At 43.1% G+C, this 25,022-nt stretch overlaps 1 protein-coding gene across 1 annotated transcript in view; it reads left to right on the top strand.

Moving 5' to 3' along the window:
* SYNE1 (spectrin repeat containing nuclear envelope protein 1) overlaps positions 1 to 25,022 on the top strand; it is a 402,501-nt gene that overhangs the window by 167,375 nt on the left and 210,104 nt on the right. The window contains exons 61-70 of the mRNA XM_030556596.1: positions 1,232 to 1,404; positions 2,993 to 3,146; positions 4,295 to 4,438; positions 6,089 to 6,253; positions 16,143 to 16,460; positions 16,890 to 17,045; positions 18,169 to 18,339; positions 19,442 to 19,768; positions 23,710 to 23,862; positions 24,343 to 24,510. Of these exons, the coding sequence (XP_030412456.1) occupies positions 1,232 to 1,404; positions 2,993 to 3,146; positions 4,295 to 4,438; positions 6,089 to 6,253; positions 16,143 to 16,460; positions 16,890 to 17,045; positions 18,169 to 18,339; positions 19,442 to 19,768; positions 23,710 to 23,862; positions 24,343 to 24,510 (1,929 nt within the window). The remainder of the gene's footprint in view (positions 1 to 1,231; positions 1,405 to 2,992; positions 3,147 to 4,294; positions 4,439 to 6,088; positions 6,254 to 16,142; positions 16,461 to 16,889; positions 17,046 to 18,168; positions 18,340 to 19,441; positions 19,769 to 23,709; positions 23,863 to 24,342; positions 24,511 to 25,022) is intronic.

Raw genomic sequence — 25,022 nt, 5'->3', positions numbered from 1 at the left:
CTGCCCCCCCCCCCCCAGCTCCAACTGCTGCTGCACGGGGGAAGTGCCCGTCCGGGGGTGCACAGGCTGTATAGCGGCAGGAGCCGAGAAAGTTGGAGCCTGGGGAGGAGGCAGCTGTTTTGGGTGGGTAGGAGGGAGAATGTGGCCTGCTCAAGGGAGGAAGCGGGGTGGGGCGGGGATTTGGGGCCCAATGGGGGTGAGGAAGAGGCGGAGTTTGGGCGGTTTTGGGGTCCCTGTGGAGTGTCCTCTTTTTTTTAATGTTCAAATATGGTAACCCTAATTGTGACTCTCGGATAGAACCTTGCATTGAGGGTGCTACACTGCTGCACCACGGTTGGGGGGAGCATTGCACTTAGAGAAAACTATGCCAATTGATATTATCACTGTACAGAAAATGTTGCAATGCTCTACCCCCCCCACCCCACCCCCAAAAAAAAGTGGTGAATGATCTGGTTATGTTATTGTCTGTAACACTGGGCATCCCCAGCATTGTCAATCTCCAGCATTTAAAAATCCTGAGTCAGACCTCCAAAATTATGAGTTGAAATCTCATGTTTTTTAACCAAATAATAAATGTAGCATTCTTTTCATTTTGCCTTCTGTTTTGAGGGGCTGTCATGGTTAATGTTTTTAGACTTTTCTGCACAACCATTAGAGCTAGACAGTTCCTTTTTATTTTTAATGAAAGCTGAAAACCCCATACACACACAACTCTAAGAGCAGGGGTTTAGGAAAAACACCAAATGCTGCTAGATGTGATAAAATTGTGAGAGCTGGCAATACTGGGGTCACTGGATTTCAAAAGTCGAGGCATGTCGATGTTGTAGGTGGGTCTTAAACACAGTTTTATTTCAGCACCCCAGCAGAAGGGCTCTTTCACCACAAAATATCTCCAGTTCTCCATGGATCACTAGGAACTTGAACTCTCACTGTTTCTATAGTCTCTTCTTCTCTATAATGTTCAGCTCTGAAATCTGTCGAATAAAGCCCTTTCTGCCCAGATTCCAGGAAAACTGTCTCTCCCTGAGTCCTAGGGTTTCTCTTATGGCCCAAACTATTCCTTTGAAAGGCCTCTTTCACTAGGGAGGCTCATCTGTCAAGCCCACCCTCCCGGTAAACAGTACAATCCATTCAGGGTGTAGTGACGTTTATTAACCATTTCTTCTCTTTATAGAAGGACTGCATATATGCCACAACAATGAGGCTAGAACAAGATCTATTTGCTTTCTAGGGACTGTTATCGGTGAAGCAGGAGAAGGAAATCCAGATGAAAATGATGCTGACAAAAGGAGAATCTGTTCTGAAAAACACTTCTCCAGAAGGAGTGCCTGTCATTGAACAACAGTTACAGACGCTTAAGGAAACATGGGCTTCTCTCTTGTCCTCTTGCATTCACTGTAAAAGGTAAAAAGAGATGTGAGGGGGAATGATAACGGAAGACAACACGGTTGAAAATAATAGCGTTATCTCCAGAAGTCGTATGATTACAAGATAGGAGAGGTGGGCGAGGTAATATCTTTCATTGGACCAACAGCTGTTGATCAGAGAGACCATGTTTCAAGCTGCACAGAGCTCTTCTTCAGGTCTGGCAAATGTACTGTGTGTGTGTCACTGCTAAATGCAAGGTGGAACAGATATTTTAGCATAAGTAGTGAGCACATATTCTAAGGGACCATTCAAAGTAAAGTGGCCAGTTAACACCCTTGTAGTCATAGGACAAAAAGGGAGGTTGTGGGATACAGATTGTTGTAAAAAGCCTTAACTCAAATGTCTTTATTAAGACCATGGTTTTTATTAAAACTATTTTAAAAAGTAATAGTTTAATAAAAATCATGGTCTTAATAAAGACACTGAATTTATGACTTGTGTTTAGCTATGACATTCCTAATACATTTCCAAGACCTGAAGAAGAACTCCTTGTAGCTCAAAAGCTTCTCTCTCACCAACAGAAGTTGGTCCACTAAAAGATACTACAGTTATAGTCTAGGGGCTTGTCTATGCAACAGATTAGTGCACGGCAAGCCACAATGTGAATCTACAGCACACCAGCTTGCCACGCTGTAACGTGCCATGTGGACACCACTACAAGGCATTCTGGGACTTCCACTGCATGTATCCATACAGCGAGTTATTATGTGGCAAGATGGTGTGCTGTAGATCCACACCTTGGCTTGCCACACACTAATTCACTGTGTAAACAGGCCATTATTGTTACCATTAAAAATGGACTCTGTATTAATAATTTGATGGTAAGCTTTATTTTCAAATATTTTAAGTTTCATTCAGTTATTTTAATCGCTGTGCTGTATGAAAACCATGGTATGAAATCCAAATAAAAGGGACATTAAGAAAATTAAGGGCCAAATCCTGCAAGATCCTGACCTCATTATAACTGTGTGGCACTAGGCACTTCTCAGGAGGTACTCATGAGTTCAAAGGCTGGAACAATGTTATGTAAAATGTTATGATAGTAATTCCGTCACTGTCAATGAGAGTCATGGTGATAATACTTAAATAAATAGGAAATACAGAAAAATGCGGTCTGATATGGTGAGCATCACTAATTACAAATGTTTCTAAGTTTCAAACAGCCAAGACTATTTATCCGTAGATAGTATCTGCTCCCTAGTGTATGATAAGATATAAAGTAGGGTACTTGGATTCAAGACTTAGATTCTATTCCTTTATACCATGCTTTACCCATATATTTACTAGATCATCCTGTATCCACCACTAATGTCCTTTATTGTCCCTTTTCAGATGTGAGCAAGTAGCCTCAATAGTGGTACCCTTCTATATATTAGCCAACCAAGATCTATAGCAGAGCACAGTTTCTTGCAACTTTTTGTGAGGCAATTCAGCATATTACATGTCTCCTTTTATTCTGTCCCCCTAATAAACGTAAAACTTGAATGACTGTTTATTGCCTTAAGTCATTGCTAGAATAACATGAGATACTGAATATCAACTGATATGTATTTTTAAATTGTAGTCAGCTGGAAGGCGCTCTGTCCAAATGGACAAGTTACCAGGATGATGTTCGTAAATTTTCCAGCTGGATGGACAAAGTAGAAGCAAGCATGAATGCTTCTGAGAGACAGTGTGCAGAGCTGAGGGAAAAAACAGCTGTCCTCAGCAAAGCAAAGGTTTGTTTACTGTTACTGTAGTCTTAAGAAAAATCCTCTTTGGTGGTATGAGTAATAGTTTTATTGTATGTTATAATGGAATAAATAGGACAATGTCTAAACGGACAGATACAAATGTTTGATACCGAGATGCTACCCTGATGTACTCACTAGAAATCTGGCAAATAGCTGTTCGGATTGAAGTCCCGTTTCCTCATTAAAATCTGCTGCAGCAGCCATTAATTTCTGGGGAGGGAAGGGGGGAAACAGTACTATAAACCATACTAGACAGGAAAGCTATCCATGGTAGGGTTAAATTCAAATTTTGGCCAACTGACTTAAAAAAAAAAAAAAGCCATAGAGATAAATCTTCTTCAAGTTTATATTCTCATCATTCTCTCATATTCTTGTGCATAATGGCACAATATGCTACCAAATTAGAATGGACATATTTTACTTCACAGCATTGCTTCTGTGCTGGTGTATATAACTACACAGAGTGCTGGGCAACAGTGAATCAGACCCATTCTGCATTATAGTCATACATTGCATTTAGTTAAGTAATAATGTGTTTTGAGTCAGACATTTGATTGAAGTAAATAGCCAGTTAAAGGAGATATGGGCCCAAAGTGAAGCCTCATGTGCTTAATCCAGGTGGTTATTAATTGCCATGCAATGTCATTATTGCTGTTGCTTCTCCAGTGAAGTGTTGTGCTAGATAGTTTCTTACACACATGCATACCCTTAACCACTTTAATATCTGAATGCCTTTGAGTAGTGCATTAAGCAATGTGACTAACATCTGACTGTGATTCACTCCCGCTTTCACCCTCTCCCAAGGGAGAGGTATGTGGAGTGGAGTTCTATTTTGATAGGCATCTCTGGCTTTAGGGTTTTTTTTCCTAATGCATACACTGCTATGTGTTTGAGAGAAATAGCAAAGTGGAAGAAATTAGTCTTGCACTTGGAGGAACTTGAACCATAATAAATTCAGTGGGCACAATGTCACTGTCACTTAGGCCTGTGCAGACCAATGAGAGCAGACTCTCTAAGAGCAATGTATGTAAGCAACAAACTAACAGACCAAAAAAACCCACTAAATACCGGCCTCTGGACTTGTTTGAATATTGATCATTAGTTAACTTGTCCATTTACTCTCTGTTATGCAGTTACTCAGTGAAGAAGTGTTGAGTCACAGCAGTCTACTAGAGACTATTGAAGCAAAAGGCACTGGCATGACTGAGCATTATGTAACCCAGCTTGAACTCCAGGACCTCCAAGAACGATACAGATTCCTCAAAGACAGGACAATGGTACAGTTTATCTTGGCAGTACTCCAATGTTTTTCTTTGAGTTTGGGGTGGAAGGAGAGAGGGCCTGTTGGTTTGTATATTTCAGAATTTTTTAATGTATATAATTTGGGGGGCAGATTTAATATATCTGGCTATCTTGAATTCAAAAAACAAAACTCTCATTGACTTTAGTATAGCTAGGATTTCACCCAACAGGACTGAAAGCTTAGAAAAATCAGTGCAAAAACAAAGAATGATTTTTGTTTGACCATGAATGCATGTCATATTGCAAATGTAAACACTAGACAAACTGTTAAGTAATTCACCAAGGGCCTAATTTTACAAACAGTTACTACTACATATAGTGCTTATTACTGGTCTGAGTCCATTGACTTCTGTGTCATATGACCCATCAGAGTACGTGCTACACTCAACGGTAAGTGCTGGCAGGTTCCAGCACTAGCCCAGAAAGGATTTTGGAAAGTTTTATGTCACAGACGGATGAAGGCTGAAGCAGTTTTAATACAATATCTTTAAAAAAATCATGAACTTTTGAAAATTATGTGTACTTGCAGAAACTCTTCTGCAGTCACACCACATTGGGCTGTGGTTTTGTGGCATCTGAAAAAAAAAATAACTAGCGAGGGCCTGGACAAAATGTGGATGAGAAATCGAGGTGCAATAATAGTGTTGAGATTCTCAATCAGTCCTGAAGCAGTAGTCCAGCATAATGCTGGGGTCATTATCTTTTACATGAGATTTTAAAATTAAGCCTAACCTTCCTGTAGTCAGCAAAGATCTCATGGCACATTTAGTAAGCATGAGACTTAACCCTAGTATCCTGACCAAACTCCTCTCCTGGTAATTACAGAAATCCCCCTGCAGTTTCAGTTGCAGATAATCTTTTAGTATTGCCTCTGAAAACACCATTCTGTAATGTTGCTGACATATGATGGCTATGGTGGTGTGCCCCAGATATGGCAGTGTTTTAGGGCCAGATTGTGAAATCAGAGGGACTACTCATGAAAGTGATTGTTTATCAGTGTAAGTATTGGGTTTACAGTCTAGTTCTTAGTGATCAGCAAAGTCATCTTCAGATATAGCAAAACACTGTGAGATTCTCCATAATGAACGCTATTATATATTCTAAATAAGAGGTGGAACTATTATTGTATGTAGTTGAAAAGGATATGAATTCCTGAAAAGAAAATGGGCCAGATTCTGAGATCACACTTATGACAATCAGGAATAATTCCAAATAAGTAACTGGAGTTGTGCTAGTTTAAAAACAAAGGAAATGAAATCTGGGCCATTGTTACTATTAATCAACGATTTAACTATAAATGGTCTCAAACCAAAAGACCAGATTCAAATAGCCTCAAACTGAGCCAAAGTTCCCAACTGAATCTACATCTGTATCTTCATAGGTGTCCCCCTCTTTTTTCTGTAATTACACAAACAATCCCCCTGAATCTAGACACTCTGAACTTTGGGAAAGTTCAGCTCTAGATCCAAACTTTGTTTTCCATTTCTAGGATTTATAATTTACAATAATTAGTCCTGCCTTGAGTGGGGACTGGACTAGATGACCTCTTGAGGTCCCTTCCAATTCTATGTTTCTATGATCTCTTAACTGGCTGTGGCTCTAATGAAGTATTTTTTAACAAACAGGAGGCTGTAACCAAATCTGAGAAACTGCTTCACTTACATCATGAGTACCAAAGAAAACTGAAGGCCTTTGAAATATGGCTGGAAAAGGAACAGGAAAAACTTGAATGTTTATCATACCTTGAAGGTGATGCTCAGACACATGAGTCAACACTCCGGGACCTACAGGTATAGTATGTGTTGCATGGCACCCAATCTAAATTAATCCGACTTGTAAAATAGAATAACATTAATTTCATGACAGAGAGGTTGTATTCCTTGTTTATCTTGGGAAAAATTAATGCACAACGCAATTATTTTGCTATTGTTGTTTTTTAAAACACGTTCTAGACATGCAAAAGACTTACAGGCCTTGATTTTATAAGTGGACTTCAACAGGTCCTCCCATTTTCAGGCACAGATAATGACATTTACTTTATTTCTAACTACTTTATTTCTGGATGCAAATGAGAAATCTATATGCCACCCATTGTACTGGCGCAAAATGAGAGTGAAATCCTGACTGCAATAAAATCAATAGCAAAAATCCCATTCACTTCAAAGGGACAAGCAATTCACCTCTAGCCTATTAGTTCATCTTAAGAACATAAGAACAGCCATACTGGATCAGATCAGTGGTCCATCTCGTCCAGTAACTTGCCTTCTAACAGTGGCCAATATCAGGTATTTCAGAGGGAATGACCAGAACAGAGCAATTATCGCATGATCCATCCTCTGTTGTCCAGTCCCAGCTTCTGGCAGTTGGAGGTTTAGAGATGCCCAGAACGTGGGATCACATCCTTGACCATCTTGGCTAATAGCCGTTTGTGAACCTATCCTACATGAACTTATTTAATTCTTTTTTGAACCCAGTTAGACTTTTGGCTTTCACAGCATCCCATGGCAATGCGTTCCACAGCTTGACTTTGTGTTGTGTGAAGAAGTACTTCCGTTTGTTTGTTTGTTTGTTTGTTTGTTTGTTTGTTTGTTTGTTTGTTTGTTTGTTTGTTTGTTTGTTTGTTTGTTTGTTTGTTTGTTTGTTTGTTTGTTTGTTTGTTTGTTTGTTTGTTTGTTTGTTTGTTTGTTTGATGCCTATCAATTTCATTGGGTTATCCTTAGTTCTTGTGTTACGAGAAAGTGTAAATAACACTTTTCTCTTCAGTTTCTCCACATCCTTCATGATTCTTCGAGTGATTGCTCATGCGTATTCCACAGTAGGTGTGCGTGATCGCCACGTGCACCGGTGCCGGAACTTTTTCCCTTAGTAGTACCTGCTCTAGGGGAACACCGCGGCGACCCCTGGAGTGGCGCCTGTATATCGCGCTATAACGGGGACCGCACGCTCCCCCCACCCTCAGTTCCTTCTTGCTGCCAGTGAAGGTAGTCGGAACTTTGTGCTCCAGCTCTGCTGCAGCCTTTCTACTTGACCTTAGTGGTACCATTTGTGGAATTGTTACTTGAGTTGTTAGAGTGGGCTCGGGGAATGCCCCATGCCCAAGGCTTCAAGTTGTGCGACTTCTGTTGCCGTTCTATGCCTAGGAGTGACCCGCACGCTGAGTGTCTCCACTGTTTGGGTGAGAGTCACATCAGCAAACATTGTAAGATCTGCAGGTCATTCAAGCTGCGGACCAAGAAGGAGAGAGACATTAGACTCCGTGCTCTCTTGATGGCATCGGCATTGGCCCCAACTCCGGCACACTGGGCGGACTCTGCTCCCATCGCCACACCGTCAGTATGTAGTGAGGCACTCTCTACTAGCTGGCACCGTTCCCCCTCCAAGAAGCAGGGAAAGGGCCCGATCTCGCAGCGGCGCCGAGACAAGAAAAGAGGGGAGGCTGCTCCTGCGTCGGGCAGCCCACAGTCCTCCCCCCCACCCCCATGCTCAAGACCTCTGACTCGTGTTAAGTGGAGCAGCCCAGCGCCGTCTGCGCACACATTTCCACCGGTATGGATCCCATCGACATTGGAGGCGATGCAGGCTGCAAAAGATATTATGAGTCTCCCGGTTCCAGACGTGCAACTGGTGACGGGTCCCCAGTCCCGGGGCAAACCTCCAATCGGTGCCCATCAAACCTCCTGCGGGTCGCAGTCCCCACTCTGAGGACCGTTCCCCACACCATTCGGCGTGCAGCGACCGGTCATCCAGCAGCTCACGCCCTCCCTCGACATCGACCAGATCTTCCCGGTCACCACCTGGATGGGAGTCTCGAGGACCCTCTACGCTGCCTGCCAGTGAGCACAGGCATCGAGACCATTTCCCTTCGCGACACGATTACCGCAGCTGGTCTCAATGGGATAGATGTCGTTGTTCTCGTTCCAGTTCCCGCTCAACTAAACATCGTGATTGAGATTCCCCTCACGACGCCTCGGCACCGGGGCACTGGAACTCCCGCTGCTGTCATGGGTACTGAAGCAGCTCTTCGAGGGCGGGTTCCATTCCTCGACTTAGAGGTCCAGGTCCCGAGGGAGGCGGCATCGCAGGCACCGCCGCTCATACCGTTCCTGTGAGACCGTGCGCTTGACGGTGACCTCAGTCTTGGCACCCAGCCACCCAGCCTCAGCCCACGCGGCTCAGCTGGGACAACTACCGCCACCGGGCCCTCAGTCAGCTCAGTGGTAAGGGGCCCCATGGCAGGGACAGTGGTGCCAGTGGGCACTGTGGCCATCGATGCCCACCCAGAGGGGGGCCCGCTCGGTCACCGGAGCATCTCAGGCTCCATCAGCCTCTTCTGGTTGCCTAAGAGACAGGCTGGCGGACCCACGCCCAGACTCTGATCTGGGGCTCGACCCCCTGTACGACCAAGGCCCATGGCTCCGGGCTTGCTCTTTCCCTGGCACTGAATGACACCATAATGGTGCCTCCACCACCAATCTCTCAGGAGGATTTTAAGGTACACCAAGACCTGCTAAAGCAAGTGGCATCCAGCCTTCAGCTACAAGCTGAGGAAATGGAGGGTCCCTCCAATTCCCTCTTTAACGTATTATCCCTCTTGGCACTGGGCCAGGTGGCTCTACCCCTGCACCAGGGTGTAGCCAACATTTCCAACACTCTGTGGCAAACTCCCACCTCCTTGGCACCAGTCTCCAAGAAGGCTGAAAGGAAGTACTTTGTGCCTGCCAAGGACCATGAGTATCTCTGTTCCCACTCGGCACCTAACTTGCTTGTGGTAGAGTTGGTAAACCACAGAGAGCGTCAGTGCCATCTGGCACCTACCCCCAAGAATAAGGATGCCAGACGACTGGGCTCCTTTGGTAGAAAGATTTATTCCTTGGCAAGTTTCCAGCTCAGGGTAGCCAACCACTAGGCCTTACTGAGCAGGTATGACTTTAACCTGTGGGAGTCATTGCCTATGTTTGAGCCTCTCCTCCCAGACCATGACAGGAAGGACTTTAAGGCACTAGTAGAAGAGGGGGCAGTGGCAGTGAAAGTGACCCTGCAAGCGGCGTCAGATGCAGCCGACACTGCAGCCCGCTCCATGGCTTCGGTGATCTCCATGCGCAGGATGTTGTGGCTCCTCCTGTCTGGACTGTTGATGGAGGCCCAATCCCTTATGCAGGACCTCCCGTTTGATGGAAAAGCACTCTTTGTGGACCAGACAGATGTCAGGCTGCATGGGATGAAGGATTCCTGCACCACCCTACATACCTTGGGCTTCTATGTCCCTCCAACTAAGGACAAGGCCAGACTGCAATAATCGGCTCAACCTGCAAAGAGCAGATACAAGTCCCCATATAAGAGACCAAAAACAATCTTAGTGGCAGTCCTGCTCTGCTCTGCAACCTGGGCCCTCTAAGGGCAAGAGGCAGGAAAAGAGGCGGTTTTGACTATTTGCCAGGGGGCACCGGGCCTGTTGCCAGGGAGACCCTCCAATTAATAAAATTTTGTGTTCTGCAACCGTTTGTCTGCTTTCCGCATGGCATAGTCCCATATCACATTGGACCAGTGGGTCCTCGGCACCATTTCCAAGGGCTACAGGTTGCAGTTCAACTCCTCCCCTCTGAGCCACCCGCCCTCCCCTATAGGCCCCAGGGACCCGGAGCATGCCCACCTCCTAGTGCAGGAGGTGGACCGTCTACTGCACATGAGGGTGGTGGAAAGAGTACTTCCTGATCCTGAAGGCCAAAGGGGGCCTCAGGCCCTTCCTGGACTTGCGGAGCCTGAACCATTCTCTATCCCACTCCGAGTTCCGCATGGTATCCTTGGCCTCTATTATCCCCTCTCTGGCCCCGGGGGACTGGTATGCGACCCTGGACCTCCAGGATGTGTACTTCCACATCCATATTGTTGAGGGGCACAGGCGCTTCCTCCGCTTCCTAGTGGGGATGGACCACTACCAGTTTGCGGTTCTCACATTTGGCCTATCCATGGCACCCAGGGTTTTCACAAAGTGTATGGCTGTGGTAGCGGCATTCCTCAGGCGGGAGGGGATACAGATCTTTCCACACCTGGATGACTGGCTTCTCAAGGGTGACTCTTGTTCCGAGATGAAGACCCATGTGAAGCTGCTCCTGTCGACATGTGATGGTCTCGGCCTAGTGGTGAATGAGACCAAATCAACCTTAGTTCTAGTTCAGCGCATAGAGTTCATTGAGGTGCTGCTGGACTCCTCAAGGGCCACAGCCTCTCTCCCCTGGACAGCTTTGAGGCCCTAAGAGGTCTCATCATCTCGGTCACGGCTTTCCCGGTGACAATGGCAAGGGCGTGTCTTTGAATTCTAGGGCACGCGGCGACATGTACGTACGTGGTCCGCCATGCCAGGCTTCGAATGAGGCCCCTCCAACTCCGGCTGGCCTCCCAATTCTCCCAGGGCCGGGATGGGCTAGACAAGGTCCTCATGGTTCCGTCACCGATACTGGCTTCCCTTCAATGGTGGTCTTACCCAAGCACCATGCTGCAAGGGGTTCACTTTCAGGATGCCAACCCGTCTATGGACCTGTTGACCGGTGCATCGGACCTAGGTTGGGGAGCCCACACAGGGAACATGCAAACCCAGGGGACGTGGTCAATCCTGGACTTGACCCTTCACATAAATGTCAAGTAGTTCAGGGCAGTACGGTTGGCGTGCATGGCCTTCCACACACACCTTTGCGGCAAGGTGGTCAGGGTCCTCACAGACAACACTGCCACCATGTACTACGTCAACAGGCAAAGCAGGACTCGCTCCCTACCCCTCTGCCGGGAAGCCCTGAGCCTATGGGAGTTCTGTATAGCCCACGATATCTCCATGAGGGCTGTGTACCTCCTGGGCGACCGCAATATGCAAGCAGATCGCCTCAGCAGGGTTTTCTCCCCCCAGTACAAGTGGTCGGTCCACTCAGAGGTACTCACCGGCTCTTCCAAGAGTGGGGAAGTCTCCAGATCGACCTCTTTGCAACCCACCAGAACCAACATTGCCCGCAGTTCTGCTCCAGGGGAGGAGTGGGGAGATGCGCGACCTCCGATGCGTTCCTCCTGCAGTGGTCGGGCCAGCTCCTTTACACTTTCCCGCTGTTCCCCCTCATTGACAAAGTCCTGCAGAAAGTAAAAGCAGACAAAGCGAAAGTCATCCTCATAGGCCTAGCGTGGGCCTGCCAACAATGGTACGGGACCCTCCTTTGCCCCCCCTCCCCAGGACACTGCTGCTTCTCCCGGACCTCCTCTGCCAGGATGGGGACCGCCTCCTCCATCCCAATCTAGCCACCTCCACCTGACAGCATGGTTGCTCCGTGGCTAGATGAGGAGGAGGACAGATGTTCGGAGCAGGTAAGGCAGGTCCTCTTGGAAAGTAGGAAACCATCCGCACACCGGACATACATGGTGAAATGGTTCAGGTTCTCCAAGTGGGTGAGTGATCAGGGAGTCTCCCCTTCCTCCGCTCCTCTCCAGCTTATCCTGGACTACCTCGTATCCCTTAGGACCCAGGGACTGGCACCCGCCTCTGTCAGGGTACACTTGGCAGCCATATCAGCCTTCTACCCACTGGTGCAAGAGCACTCAGTCTTTTCCCACCCTATAATCTCCCGTTTCCTGAGGGGCCTTGACCGTTTATTCCCATATGCTAGACCTCCCTGTGCCGCAATGGTACCTGAGCCTAGTTTTGTCCTGACTCACAGGTCCTCCCTTTGAGCCTCTGGCCACATGTTCATGGTCTCACCTCTCATGGAAGGTAGCCTTCCTTGTAGCGATTACGTCGGCCCAGCATGTCTCGGAACTCAGGGTCATGACCTCAGAACCCCCTATACAGTCTTCCACAGGGACAAAATCCAGCTCCACCCACACCTGATGTTCCTTCCGAAGGTGATCTCCGCCTTACATATGTAACAGAGCATCTTTCTTCCTGTGCTCTGCTCTAAGCCCCATTCCTCCAACAAGGAACACTGCCTCCGCACACTCGATGTACGTAGAGCGCTGGCCTTTTATCTGGATCGGACCAAGCCATTCTGGAAATCTTCGCAACTTTTTGTTGCCTCAGTTGAGTGGGTGAAAGGGCAACTTATTTCCTTTCCCGCTGGATCACCTCATGCATATGTGCTATGATCTGGCAGCGGTTCCCCCACCGCCGATCATCAGGGCACACTCTACGAGGGCTCAGGCCTTATCAGCTGCCTACGTAGTCTATGTCCTATCCTAGACATTTGTAGAGCGGCCTCTTGGGCCTCTGTTCACACATTTACTTCATATTATGCAGTCGTCTCCCAGTCTAAGAATAACGCCGGGTTTGACAGGGCAGTACTCTGTCCCAGCCTATTGTGAACTCCTACCCACCTCCAACAGGAATGGCTTGGAATCACCTACTGTGGAATACACAAGAGCAATCACTTGAAGAAGAAAAGACAGTTACCTGTTCCGTAACTGGCATTGTTCAAGATGTGTTGTTCATGTCTATTCCACACCCCGTCCTCCTTCCCCTCTGTCAGAGTTGTCCGGCAAGAAGGAATTGAGGGTAGGGGGAGCGCGCGGTCCCCCTTATAACGTAATATACAGGCGCCACTCCAGGGGTCAGCACAATGCTCCCCCAGTATGGGTACTGCTAAGGGAGAAACTTCCAGCACTGGTGCACATGGCGATCACACACACCTAGTGTGGATTAGACATGAGTAACACATCTCGAAGAACGCCAGTTACAGAACAGGTAACTGTCCTTTTTATAGACCTCTATTATATCCATCTCCATTAGTTCGTTCTTTTTCTAAGCTGAACAGTCCCAGTCTTTTTTTTAATTTCTCCTCATATGGAAGCTGTTCCATACCCCTCATCATGTTCATTGTCCTATTCTGCACCTTTTCTAATTCTAATATATCTTTTTTGAGATAGGGAATCCAGAACCGCATGCAGTATTCAAGATGTGGGCACACCATGGATTTATATAACCTCATTACAATATTTTTTGTTTTATCATCTATCCCTTTCCTAATAGTTCCTAACGTTGTTAGCTTTTTTGACTGCTGCTGTGCATTAAGCAGATGTTTTCAGAGATCTATTTATGAGGACTTCAAGATCTTTTTCTTGAGTGGTAACATCTAGTTTAGACCCCATCATTTTATACGAATTATACGGATTATTTTTTCCAGTATATGTTTGCACTTCTCAATGTTGACTTTCATCTGCCATTTTGTTGCCCGGTCACCCAGTTTTGTGAGATCCCCTTGTAACTCTTTGCAATCGGCTGTGGACTTAACTATTTTCAGTAATTTTTTATGGTCTGCATATTGAGTTACCTCACTGTTCACCCCCTTTCCCATATCATTTATGAATAAGTTGAACAACACAGGTCCTAGATCCTTGAGAGACCCAATTACTTACTACTTTCCATTGTGAAAACTAACCATTTATCCTACCCTTTGTTTCTTATGTTTTAACCAGTTACTGATCCATGGGAGGATATTCCCTCTTGTCCCATGACTGCTTAGTTTGCTGAAGAGCCTTTGATGTGGGACCTTGTCAAAAGCTTTCTGCAGGTTCAAGTACACTGGGGATCCCCCTTGTCCACATGCTTATTGACATCCTCAAATAATGTTTTTAGAGTTGTGAGGCATGATTTTTCTTTATAGTAGCCATGTTGACTCTTCCCCAACATATTGTGGTTCATCAAAGGCTTTCTTCAGATTCTTACAGTTCTTTTTTATGGCTCTGACTATATTGTTGTTGTTGTTGGTACTACTATTTTATTTAATATGCAATGGAAGTAGAGCAAAAATATCAGGTAAAACCTAATATTTTCAGCTGAGTTATTCTTAAGAGTTTCAAGTGTAGTTTGAACTCAGAACTCGAAGAATCAATGCCTTCATGAACCAAAACTGGCAAAATGATTCACACAAACCACTGCAGACTGAAACTGGAAAGTTTTCTAGATCTCTAGATATAGTGGGCTTTGGACTTGTTAATTGATTTACATTTTCACAAGGACTGTTGTATAAGGTCTTTGCTGCCCAACTAGTAGACTCAATCCTGGTGCCTTTAAGCTCTTGTTTAAAATCCTGTTGACTTTTAGGGATTGAGTTTTGTGACTTCCAGTTGACCCCGTATATCAGTCCATAAGGCCACAGTCACACAAAACTTTTGCAGTTTTGCAGACTGCAGTAAATCTGGCCTGAATTTAAGTCTTTAAGAAGAAAACTTTGTACAACTCTCAGTCTACAATATGGTCAACAATATTATAGTAAAGTACTGTCAGGTTCTAAAAGCCAGAACTGAAGGGATCTGAAGAGGAAACACGATACCACTTTTCTCTGAATCAGCTGAAATAAATCCATACGATCACATTAGAGAGAATTTGGTTCATTGAATCTTAAGGCTTTCATGACTTAGCAACTGAATGAGAGTTTTTTTTTTTAGTCCTGTTCTTGACATAGCAATAACACAAAGGGCTATACAGTATTAATCAAATATAACGTATTTATGAAGTTGATGGGACAATTTGTGATTAAGGGCTGCAAATGTGAAATACCCACTATCTTACACAAGATTTTTTAAAGGGATTAAAGTCAGTGTGGATATGCATGTATATATCTCTCTACAAAATTATACTTTTAAAAATATTTACATGGAAGGAAAGTTTTTCTTAAAATTAAGGATGAGATCTTTCCTAGAAATAAATGTGAAAAGAAGTATACGTTACAGATTGCTGTGCTCTTCTCTTGTGCAGTGTTTGAACAGATGGTCCCTTCTTGGCTTTTTTATTAGTCATTTTCATTCTGTTCTGGAATTAACAGCAGAAACTCAAGTGTGTCTTCTGTTTCAGATGTCTTCATCAGAAAACTGGGGACCATCATACTCTGTAATTTGGTTAGCCCATTTTGGTATCAAATGGATTTATGACGAGCCTGAGTTGCACAGTCTCAAAATAAAACCAGACTGGCTTAATACCCTGGAGAAGAAAGTTAATATCCAGCATGTTGTAATTCTTAACTATAAAGGATGCTGGGAATTCGTCTGTAATTGTATGTGAAATATTTACAGGGAAAATACTGGCATATTTATTACTAAAAAATCTGGGCCATAAATCTCCTCCAAACCAGCTGTTTCCTAGTTTTGTATGCTTTTTTTTTTTAATCAACTTTATTTAAAATGTGATACCTTTTGTGGCTGTTTTTAGCTACATAAGGCAGAAATAGGCATCTGGCTAAGATCAATGGAAAACAGATCCAGGAATCTAATGAAACAGATTTGGTTTTTAAAGTTGCCACATTGGCAAGCTAGTAGTGTGCTGGCTGCCAGCCCGAAAGCCTTGAGTTCACGGATGTGCTGAATGTGCTCAGGGATCCCAAGTGCCCATGCTGGCAAAGATGACCTATGTTTTGAAAGTTCTGATAAGCTCAGCAACTAAAGGAGGAACATAAGCACATTTTGGCCATAAATGTATCCCGTAATTCATTGAGCAATGCTAGTGATCATGTAAAAAAAAAAAAAATGACTGTGCCGGGCTGTGTTAAGGTGTTCATGACCGGGCTACCACTGAGGTGGTATAAGGTACTCAACTTTAAATACACTGGATGATGAAGTCAAAGGAGCTAGGCTGTTATCTACTCTGCAAAACGTGATTACCACTGTTAGTGTAAAACATGTGAACAAGTTACCCCTGTAATTGTAAACTTGCAGGAACTACAGGTCAATTGTGCAGAGGGACAGGCATTACTAAATGCAGCACTCCATGGCAAGGAGGAGGTGATTCCTTGGGGCATACCCCAGATAGAAGACAGAGCACTGGAGTCAATGCGACAGGATTGGCAAGTTTACCAGCACAGGCTTTCTGAGGCCAGGACCCAGCTAAACACCACTCTGAACAAACTGAGGTTAATGGAGAAAAAGTTTCAGAAGGTAGATGACTGGCTTAAGACGCTGGAGGAGAAAGTTAATATCAGGACTGGGCGGCAGTCTGACAGAGCAACAAAGGAGATGCAGCTACAGCAAATGAAGGTAATTACTTTCCATCTGTTTAAGAAACCCTGTATATATCACACATAGTTTATACGTTACAGTGTAGTTCTGCGATGAAAAATGACTGTAAATATGACATTGTCATTGCCTCTCAGGGAGTCCAGCTCAAATTTGCTCCACTTACAGGTGAAGAGATGATTTTGCCAGAGCTGTAATCTCAGTGTGGGATCTGAAATTCAATTGGCCTGTAGAGTGCACAGGGACAATAGAGAGAAGAGTTTGTTCCTGGAACTGGAATCTATTCAATTCTTTTCTTGATGAGGGAACCAGAATTGAATCCAGTGCACTCTCCCATGGCTGTATTGAGTGTCTCTGCCGTGCTGACCAGAGTAAACTACTACATTTCCAGTGTTAAGATACATGGTTGTAATCACATACACTTGATAATATCTATCTACTTTGTCTCAGAAATGGCATGAAGAAATAACAATCTGCAAAGATGATGTTGAGGAAGTTGGGGTATTAGCTCAGCAAATCCTGGAGGAAAGTCATACCACCAGTAGAATGGGAAATCAAGCTACACAGCTTACCTCTCGGTACCAAGCTCTTATCCTTCATGTACTGGTAAGTAATGGAAATTCATTCATTATATTATGCAATGTCAGCAAAAGGGGAGACACAGGTAGGTATTATTTATTGGGTGCTGTTAGCACAAATTATTCATTGATGTAGAATCCTTAATCATATAATGTGCACATACAAGAACCCTCCCCTCTCTAGATTTCAGTGGGCTAGATGGATCAGGGCATTGTTAATAGGAGACAGACCTTTCAGTCAACTTCTGCAGTAATCATAAATTGTCACCATGTCGTGGGTGTTTAGCAATCTGTGTGAAATGTGTTGGTAGTCACATTCTGTTTTCTTATGGACAGTTTGTGTGAGTTATCTACATCACAAAAATACCATGCCAGGGGATACCGACTGATGCCTCTTTTGGCAGTCCCAGCAGACAAGTTGAGGGTTCAGTGTGCATGGACACTGAATGAATTTTAGAGAAGTGCCTTCAGGTTGTCATGGAGGAGGCACATCGATGAGGTGTTGTGGGGAAACTTGAACTGGCAAGGTCCATTCTGCAGATCACTTCAGATTATGGTACTTTCAATCTGACACCTCTCGCAATCGCTAAGGGTACATCTACACTTAAAATGTTGCAGTGGCACAGCTGCACCACTTCAACACTTCAGTGAAGATGCTACCTATGCCAACAGGAGAGCTTCTTTAATCGGGATAGGTACTGCAGCTCCCCAAAAGGTGATAGCTATGTCAGTGGGAGAATTACCTCATCAACCTAGCACTGTCTACACTGGGGGATAGGTCGATTTAATTGTATTGCTCAGGGGTGTATAAGTTTCACCTACGTAATTTCCTAGTGTAAATCAGGCCTAAATTAACTTTAAAATATAAAATAGAATTTTATCACCTATACCTTCCCCCTTTAGTGCTAAAATATTACTCCATTTTAACATTAGTGATTGCTATACACACACACATTGAGAAGAGAATACAGAAAACCCCTAAGAGAACAATTATCTGGTGGATATGAAAGGACTTATTTACAAGTCAATGAACTTAGTAAATTGATTATTCTTTCATAAAATAGTATTTTGTTGCTTTTATTAAACATTCTCTTGTCAAGAATTGGACAATGATAAGCATTTCACTTTCTGTTTCCAACATTTGTTTGAAGGAACAAATAAAGTTCCTGGAAGAAGAGATTCGAAGTATGGATGAGTCAGAATTAGCTTTCTGCACTTACACAGATTGGTATGGAGCCACTAGCCAGAACTTTAAAAATGTGGTAACCAAGACTGATGTAGTGGATAAAACAGCAATGGAGAAGAAAATGCAGAAATTGGAGGTACGATACACCTGAACTTGGGATTTGTTAGTCATTTTTCTTCATGAGTTAAGTCACATGCACTAGTCCACATTTAATGGTGTACTCACAGTTACTCAGAATTCTGATTCCAACAGTCCAGAGTAGTTAGCAGCATAGAGAGCATTGGGTGTAAAATTTGATGTTCTCCTAGTGTGTGGAGTTCGATGACATTGATAACTTCATAGTGAAATTCATGGATGATGCCAAATGATATAATCCCATTCTTCTAATAGAGGGTGTTTATATTTTGATTTAGTTTAAAATAAAAGACACTCAAATGATCATGTGATACAAATTTTATTATATAAATGCATTGTGGGGAGCAAAACTCTTCTTCCATTCCCCCACTGAACTAACCCAGTGGTAAAACTCACTTTACCTCAGAGTTGTGAATTAATTCCTCAGTCTCCTTGCAATATTTAAACCTGCTGTGCCAAAGAACAGTTTTCAACTATTCCACATTTTCTTGTGTACGTTGTATTTGACAAACTCCGTAAATAAAATTTCTTGGTTCAACTCCTGAAATTTCACCACCACTGGCTGATTTCTATTATGTGGTTTTAAAACATTGTATCTTTAAATTAATGACAGCTTTAATTCCTTTCTGAGATGCACACTGTATTGGTTTTCGAGTTAGCCCTACTTAATAAGCAGTGGAGAATGGAGAATTATATTTTCTTGTATCTGTTCCACTTAAATCAGCCTTTGAAATATTGACCTAAGTGATAAAACATATAGTAGTCACTCTACATCTACTGTCAGCATTCACTGTATTGCAATAAAATTACAGTGAATTTGAACTGTGTAGTTATCTGTTTTAAAGTGAATTTCTTGATTATGAAAAGTGATGAGCTGATAGTCTTGGAGAGAGAAGTCCAGATCCTCAGTTGACAATATTGTGTTGAATTACAGCACAAGTGCAAGCTTCTCCACACTTCCCTGCTCAATCTCTTTAGCCTCAGTAGTTTGAAAAAGACATTGCTACTAGCATCTCTTTGACATAAAAATTAAAACAAAGGAAACTGAAAGGGGTTAAGACTCCATCTACTTTCTCTGTTAATCTCCATATTTTTCTTTACAGCTTCTTTTGAGTGACATGGATTTAGGCCACAATTTGCTGAAATCTGCCCGTGAGAAAGGTGATCGGGCTATTAAATACATGGAAGGAAATAAAGCTGACCAGTTAAGGAAAGAGATCAGTGATTACATGGAGCAGCTTGGAGAACTGGCCAGCTCTATCAGGAAGGAGCATATGGCCTTAGAGAAGTGCCTCCAGTTGTCAAAGGAATTCTCAGACAAGTACAAGGCACAGACTCAGTGGCTGACAGAGTACCAAGCCATATTGCACACTCAAGTGGAGCCCAAAACTGAATTATATGAAAAGAAGGCCCAGTTATCCAAATACAAGGTAAGAATTGATGCTGTAACTCCATCATATGAATGAGGTTTTGAGCTAAAAGTCCTTGAGGTCCAGTTTTCAGCTGCGGGGGCCTTGATAGATTCCATAAGATCCCTCATCTGGATGCTCAAATCATAAAAGCATAGTTTCCGTGCCAAAGAGCCAATGTAAGCATCCAAATGTGGAATTTGGGTGCCATAATAAGTCTTCCATGTTTGACGGTTATCCACCTGGGGCTAATTTTTGTTCTCATTTGATGGAATAAGTATGGAGTAACTCCACTGTATCAATAGTTATTCTGGATCTACACTAGTTTAAGTGACAATAGAATTTGACCTGCAGTCACCTGGAACTTTTCTGTCACTGTTGACATTGCCTCCTTATGCTTTTGTTTTTTCGCTATATTTAAGTTTTCTATATAATGGAAAATAGGTTATAGTACTGTTTATAGTACTATTTACCACAGAGATAATGAGAATTAACCTGAAAACTGAGGGCCAGATTCAGAGGTGACATAAATGGTGGTATAAAATTATATGGTGGTAATTCAGTGTCATGGTATAATTCCCCACTCTGAACCTTAGCGTCCAAAAGATGGGGTACCAGCATGAATTCCTCTAAGCTCAGTTACCAGCTTAGTACTTGTAGCGCTGCCACCAACCAGGAATTCCAGTGCCTGGTACACTCTGGTCCCCCCAAAACCTTGCCCAGGGACCCCCAAGACCCAGACCCCTGGATCTTAACACAAGGAAAGTAAACCCTTTCCCTCACCATTGCCTCTCCCAGGCTTCCCCTCGCTGGGTTACCCTGGAAGATCACTGTGATTCAAACTCCTTGAATCATGAAAGAGAGAGGAAAATCCACCTTCCCCCCTCCTTCTCTCTCCCCCTCCCAGACTCTCTCTGAGAGAGAAAGTAATCCTAACACAGAGAGAAAATAACCTTTCTCTCCCCCTTCCCTCCTTTCTCCCCACCAATTCCCTGGTGGCTCCAGACCCAGTCCCCTGGGGTCTCACCAGAATAAAAAAAACAATCAGGTTCATAAACAAGAAAAGCTTTTAATTAAAGAGGGAAAAACAGTAAAAATTATCTTTGTAAATTTAAGATGGAATATGTTACAGGGTCTTTCAGCTATAGACACTGGGAATACCCTCCCAGCCTAAGTATGCAAGTACAAATTAAAATCCTTTCAGCAAAATACAAATTTGAACTCCTTCCAGCCAAATACACATTTGCAAATAAAGAAAACAAACATAAGCCTAACTCGCCTTATCTACCTAGTACTCACTATTCCGGACATATAAGAGACTGTATCAAAGAGATTGGAGAGAAACCTGGTTGCACATCTGGTCCCTCTGAGCCCCCAGAGTGAACAACAACCAAAAAAAAAACAGCATGCACAAAAACTTCCCTCCCTCAAGATTTGAAAGTATCCTGTCCCCTGATTGGTCCTCTGGTCAGGTGACAGCGAGGCTCACTGAACTTGTTAACCCTTTACATTCAAAAGAGACATGAAGTACTTCTGTTCTATTAACCCTTAACTATCTGTTTATGACACTCAGAAAAGTTGTTAAACATTGTGGGGAATGGAAGGGCAAGGATGTAGCAGGGAAAGCAGCTAATAAGAGGGTGTAAAGGAAATCAAGATAGACCTCTAATGAATGCTTTTCCGACTACACACTGACACCTCAGTGTGTAAATTACATGTGTAACGTGTGTAAGTTACACATTTCCTAATTTAGCTTCCCCTACTCAGCATCTAAATTACACTCTTTCTGTTGCACCTTTCCTTTATATTCCTAAAGTGCACAAGTTTTCACTTAGCGATACATGCTAATATAGATAATGTACTGCATACTGTTATTTGTATCACCTCTGATTTTAACCCTGAATATTGAAGGAATAAGAACTCCTCATCAGTCTACTAGCTTTATAGGTGTAATGACACAATGAATTGAGCCAAATTTTGTTCTGCAGTGGGGTTACTCTGTGGGATTACTCTGGATTTATGCTGATATAGCTGAAAGCAGAATTTGGCCATGCCACACGTTTGGCTAATTTAAAATACCTGTTGATTTATTGAATAATCTGAAAAATTCTAGCCTGTTTTGGTCTGAGACAAAAGACGCATAATTCAGAATTCTTTTGAGATGTCTTTTAAACTAAACCTGAAACTTTAGCTGACATGGCAGAGTGTGGGCTCCATTGTTTTTAATTAATTTTAAAAGCATTATAAAAATATTAAGAATTAAAATAGTTTTAGAGAGAGAGAGTGGGTGAGGAAATATCTTTTATTGGACCAGTGTCTGTTGCTGAGAGAGACAAGCTTTTGAGCTTACCCAGAGCCCTTCTTCTTCAGGTCTGGGAAACATAGTCAGCGTATGTGTACACTTAAAATGCTACAGTGGAACAGAGAGAGATTCCCCTGTCAGTATAGGTAATCCACCTCACTGAAAGACAGTAGCTAGGTTAATGGAAAAATTCTTCCATCTACCTAGCACTGTCTAAATATGGACTTGGGTAGGTTTAATCATGACGTTCTAGGGTGTGGATTTTTCACATCCTTTACTGACATTGGTTTTACTATTTAATTTTCTACTATTGACCAGTCCACAAAGTAGTAGAACAGATTGTTTATCACAGTAGTACACATATTTCAAGAGACCACTCAAGGTGAAGTGGCTTGTTAATACCCCGTTAGTCACAGGAAAGGAAGGAAGGGAGAGCGGGAAAAAAAGGCAGTTGGTGTTGGGGGTTGTTAATGGGTTACAGACTGTTATAATAAGCCATAAATCCAGTGTCTGTTCAGTCCATGATTTTTAGTGTCTAGCAAAGTTACAAAGTTAAGCTCCCAGGCCCATCTTTTGAAAGTGTTGTGCAGTTTTTCTTTGAGAATAAGGACTAAGAGGTCAGATAAAGAGTGATAGTTTTGTGAAAAATGTTCACCCACAGGTGATAAGGGTGTTTTTGTCTATTATCATTTTCCTGTGTGAGTTTATTCGAGAGCGTAATGAGTGCGATTTCACACACATAGTGGGGTATGTCAGGCACTGGATGGTATGCACCACATGTTGTGATAGGTATCACCCATGAATCTTGAATGGTGTGTTATCGGAGTTGATCATTGTCGTAATGGAGAGATGTCTACAGGTTTTGCATCTATTGTTCTAGCAGGGTCTGAGTATGTTTCCCAGACCTTAGGAACAGCATTATGTAAGCTCAAAAGCTTGTCTTTGTCACCAACAGAAGTTGGTCCAATAAAAGATATTACCTCAGTGTATGTCTCTAATATACAACGCGGTTACAACAACATTGCAGACAAAAATAGTTTTTTAACATTTACCATTGTACCAAAATAATAACTCTCTAAAAGTGAAAATTGCAACAATAATACCAATCACTGACCTTATTAGTGTCTTTGTAAAACACCACAGGGCTGCAGATGTTGCTTGCAACTCTCAGGCATCGGATATGAGGAAGCCAATATCTGACAGGATATGCACACACTGCCATTTAGTCATTTGTTGTTTCTAAAAAGGCAGGAATAAGGGGACAGTTAAACAGATCGTGTCCCTTTTTACAGATTCCCCTTGCATCATCCCATTAGAGGGGATGGATTTTCTCCTGGAAAAGGCAGCGGGGCCCATCCCCAAACCTGCAGATTATAACCATGTGCTCAGAAGCACTCTGCCTCTGCACCAGCTCTGGCCTCTAACACTTGCCCCCTTCCATATACATGCTCAGTCTCTTTATTGTAGTTGCCCCAAGAATTCCTGAGGAGGCTCCACGGGAAAAATAATACAGCTCTGGAAGCTGGTTGGGGAAGGATAGTGTCACGGAGGTGGCTGATCCATAATTAGAGGGGACTCTCTGAGCCTGGAATTTAAGGGAAGTGATCTTACCTTATTCTTTTTACAGTATATTTTTTCACTATAATGCTTTCACTTGTAGTCAGTACAACAGACGGTGCTGTCCCACGAGCCTTCTATAAAATCAGTGACTGAAAAAGGAGAAGCCCTTCTTGAACTTGTGCATGACGTTACTTTAGGGGACAAAATTCAGAAACTTCAGGCCAATTACCAGGAACTCTGCAACACGGCAAAGGTAAAAGAAATCAGTAAGGGGACTGTGGAATCCTTTTATGTCACTAACACACAATATGAGAAACTTTTTTTCCAGTTTAAAGGTTGAGGGTTTTTCCTGTGGGTGACATTTCATCCCAATGCAGAGGGCTGGTAGAAGCCCCCTTTATGTGAGGCTTACAAGGTTATGTGGAGTTGGGGCATCCACAGGGAAAAATTATTGGGATTAACTGCATTTCAAGTTGATATTCGCCCTTAAAAAAATCAATTTTCTTTATCATTAATATTTTTGTACTTTTTTTTTTAACTGGGCCCGACCCATCCTGATGCAAGAAGTTCTTTTGATGTGTTCACTGTGATCTAGGCATATAAGCAGTACTCCTATGAAATAAATAGTTTACAGGATCACTCTTAGTAACTTTTCAGGTTTCAAAGCAACTTTTGACATCCTTTCTCTTGAAAGTGTCTCTAAAATTGTATTTTGGTTTATATGGTCCCACAGGCACATGCTGAAAGCTTGGAGGTGAAAGTAAAAGAGCATGAAGATTATCACTGTGACTTACAAGAAGTGGAAAAGTGGTTGTTACAGATGTCCAGCAGGCTGGTCGCTCCTGACCTTATGGAGAGCAGCAGTGTAGAAATAATAACCCAGCAACTAGCCAACCACAAGGTAGGTCTTTGTGCTTGAACACATGTAATTTACTCAGTAAAAATAAAAAAATATTACTCCAGCAATTCCCCATCTCAGTTCTGGAGCTGTAACTTTTTTTATCATCCTTTTCTGTACTTACTTGAATATCTGTAACATTGACTGGGTTAACAAGAATAACTTGATGCACTCACTGTCTACATCCAGATCAGTGTGTTTCTGATTCATGTCACCTTCAGTGAGCATCAGTGACAACATGTGAAGGTTATGTATATATGTCTGAATTTTGTATTAGGGTTTCTCTATTTCATGCTGAGAAGAAGAAATAGACCGCAAGAAGCAGAGTAGGGCCCTCCTACCCCGGGACACTACTGATTCCTGATTCTTGGGAGGACAAAAACCTCCTAGTTTTTAGAAGAGTTTGTATTATAATTCTCTTGTTATTAGGTTGTAAAATACCCTCAAATACTCTCATGGAAGGCATAATTATTGCTAGCAACCAACAGCTGTGGTTAGTACACACTGAAGTTAAA

The sequence above is a fragment of the Gopherus evgoodei genome, chromosome 3 (assembly GCF_007399415.2).
Source record: "Gopherus evgoodei ecotype Sinaloan lineage chromosome 3, rGopEvg1_v1.p, whole genome shotgun sequence".
NCBI lineage: Eukaryota > Metazoa > Chordata > Testudines > Testudinidae > Gopherus > Gopherus evgoodei.
The sequence above is the reverse complement of the archived record's forward strand: the minus strand, read 5'-3'. Positions and strand labels throughout refer to the sequence as shown.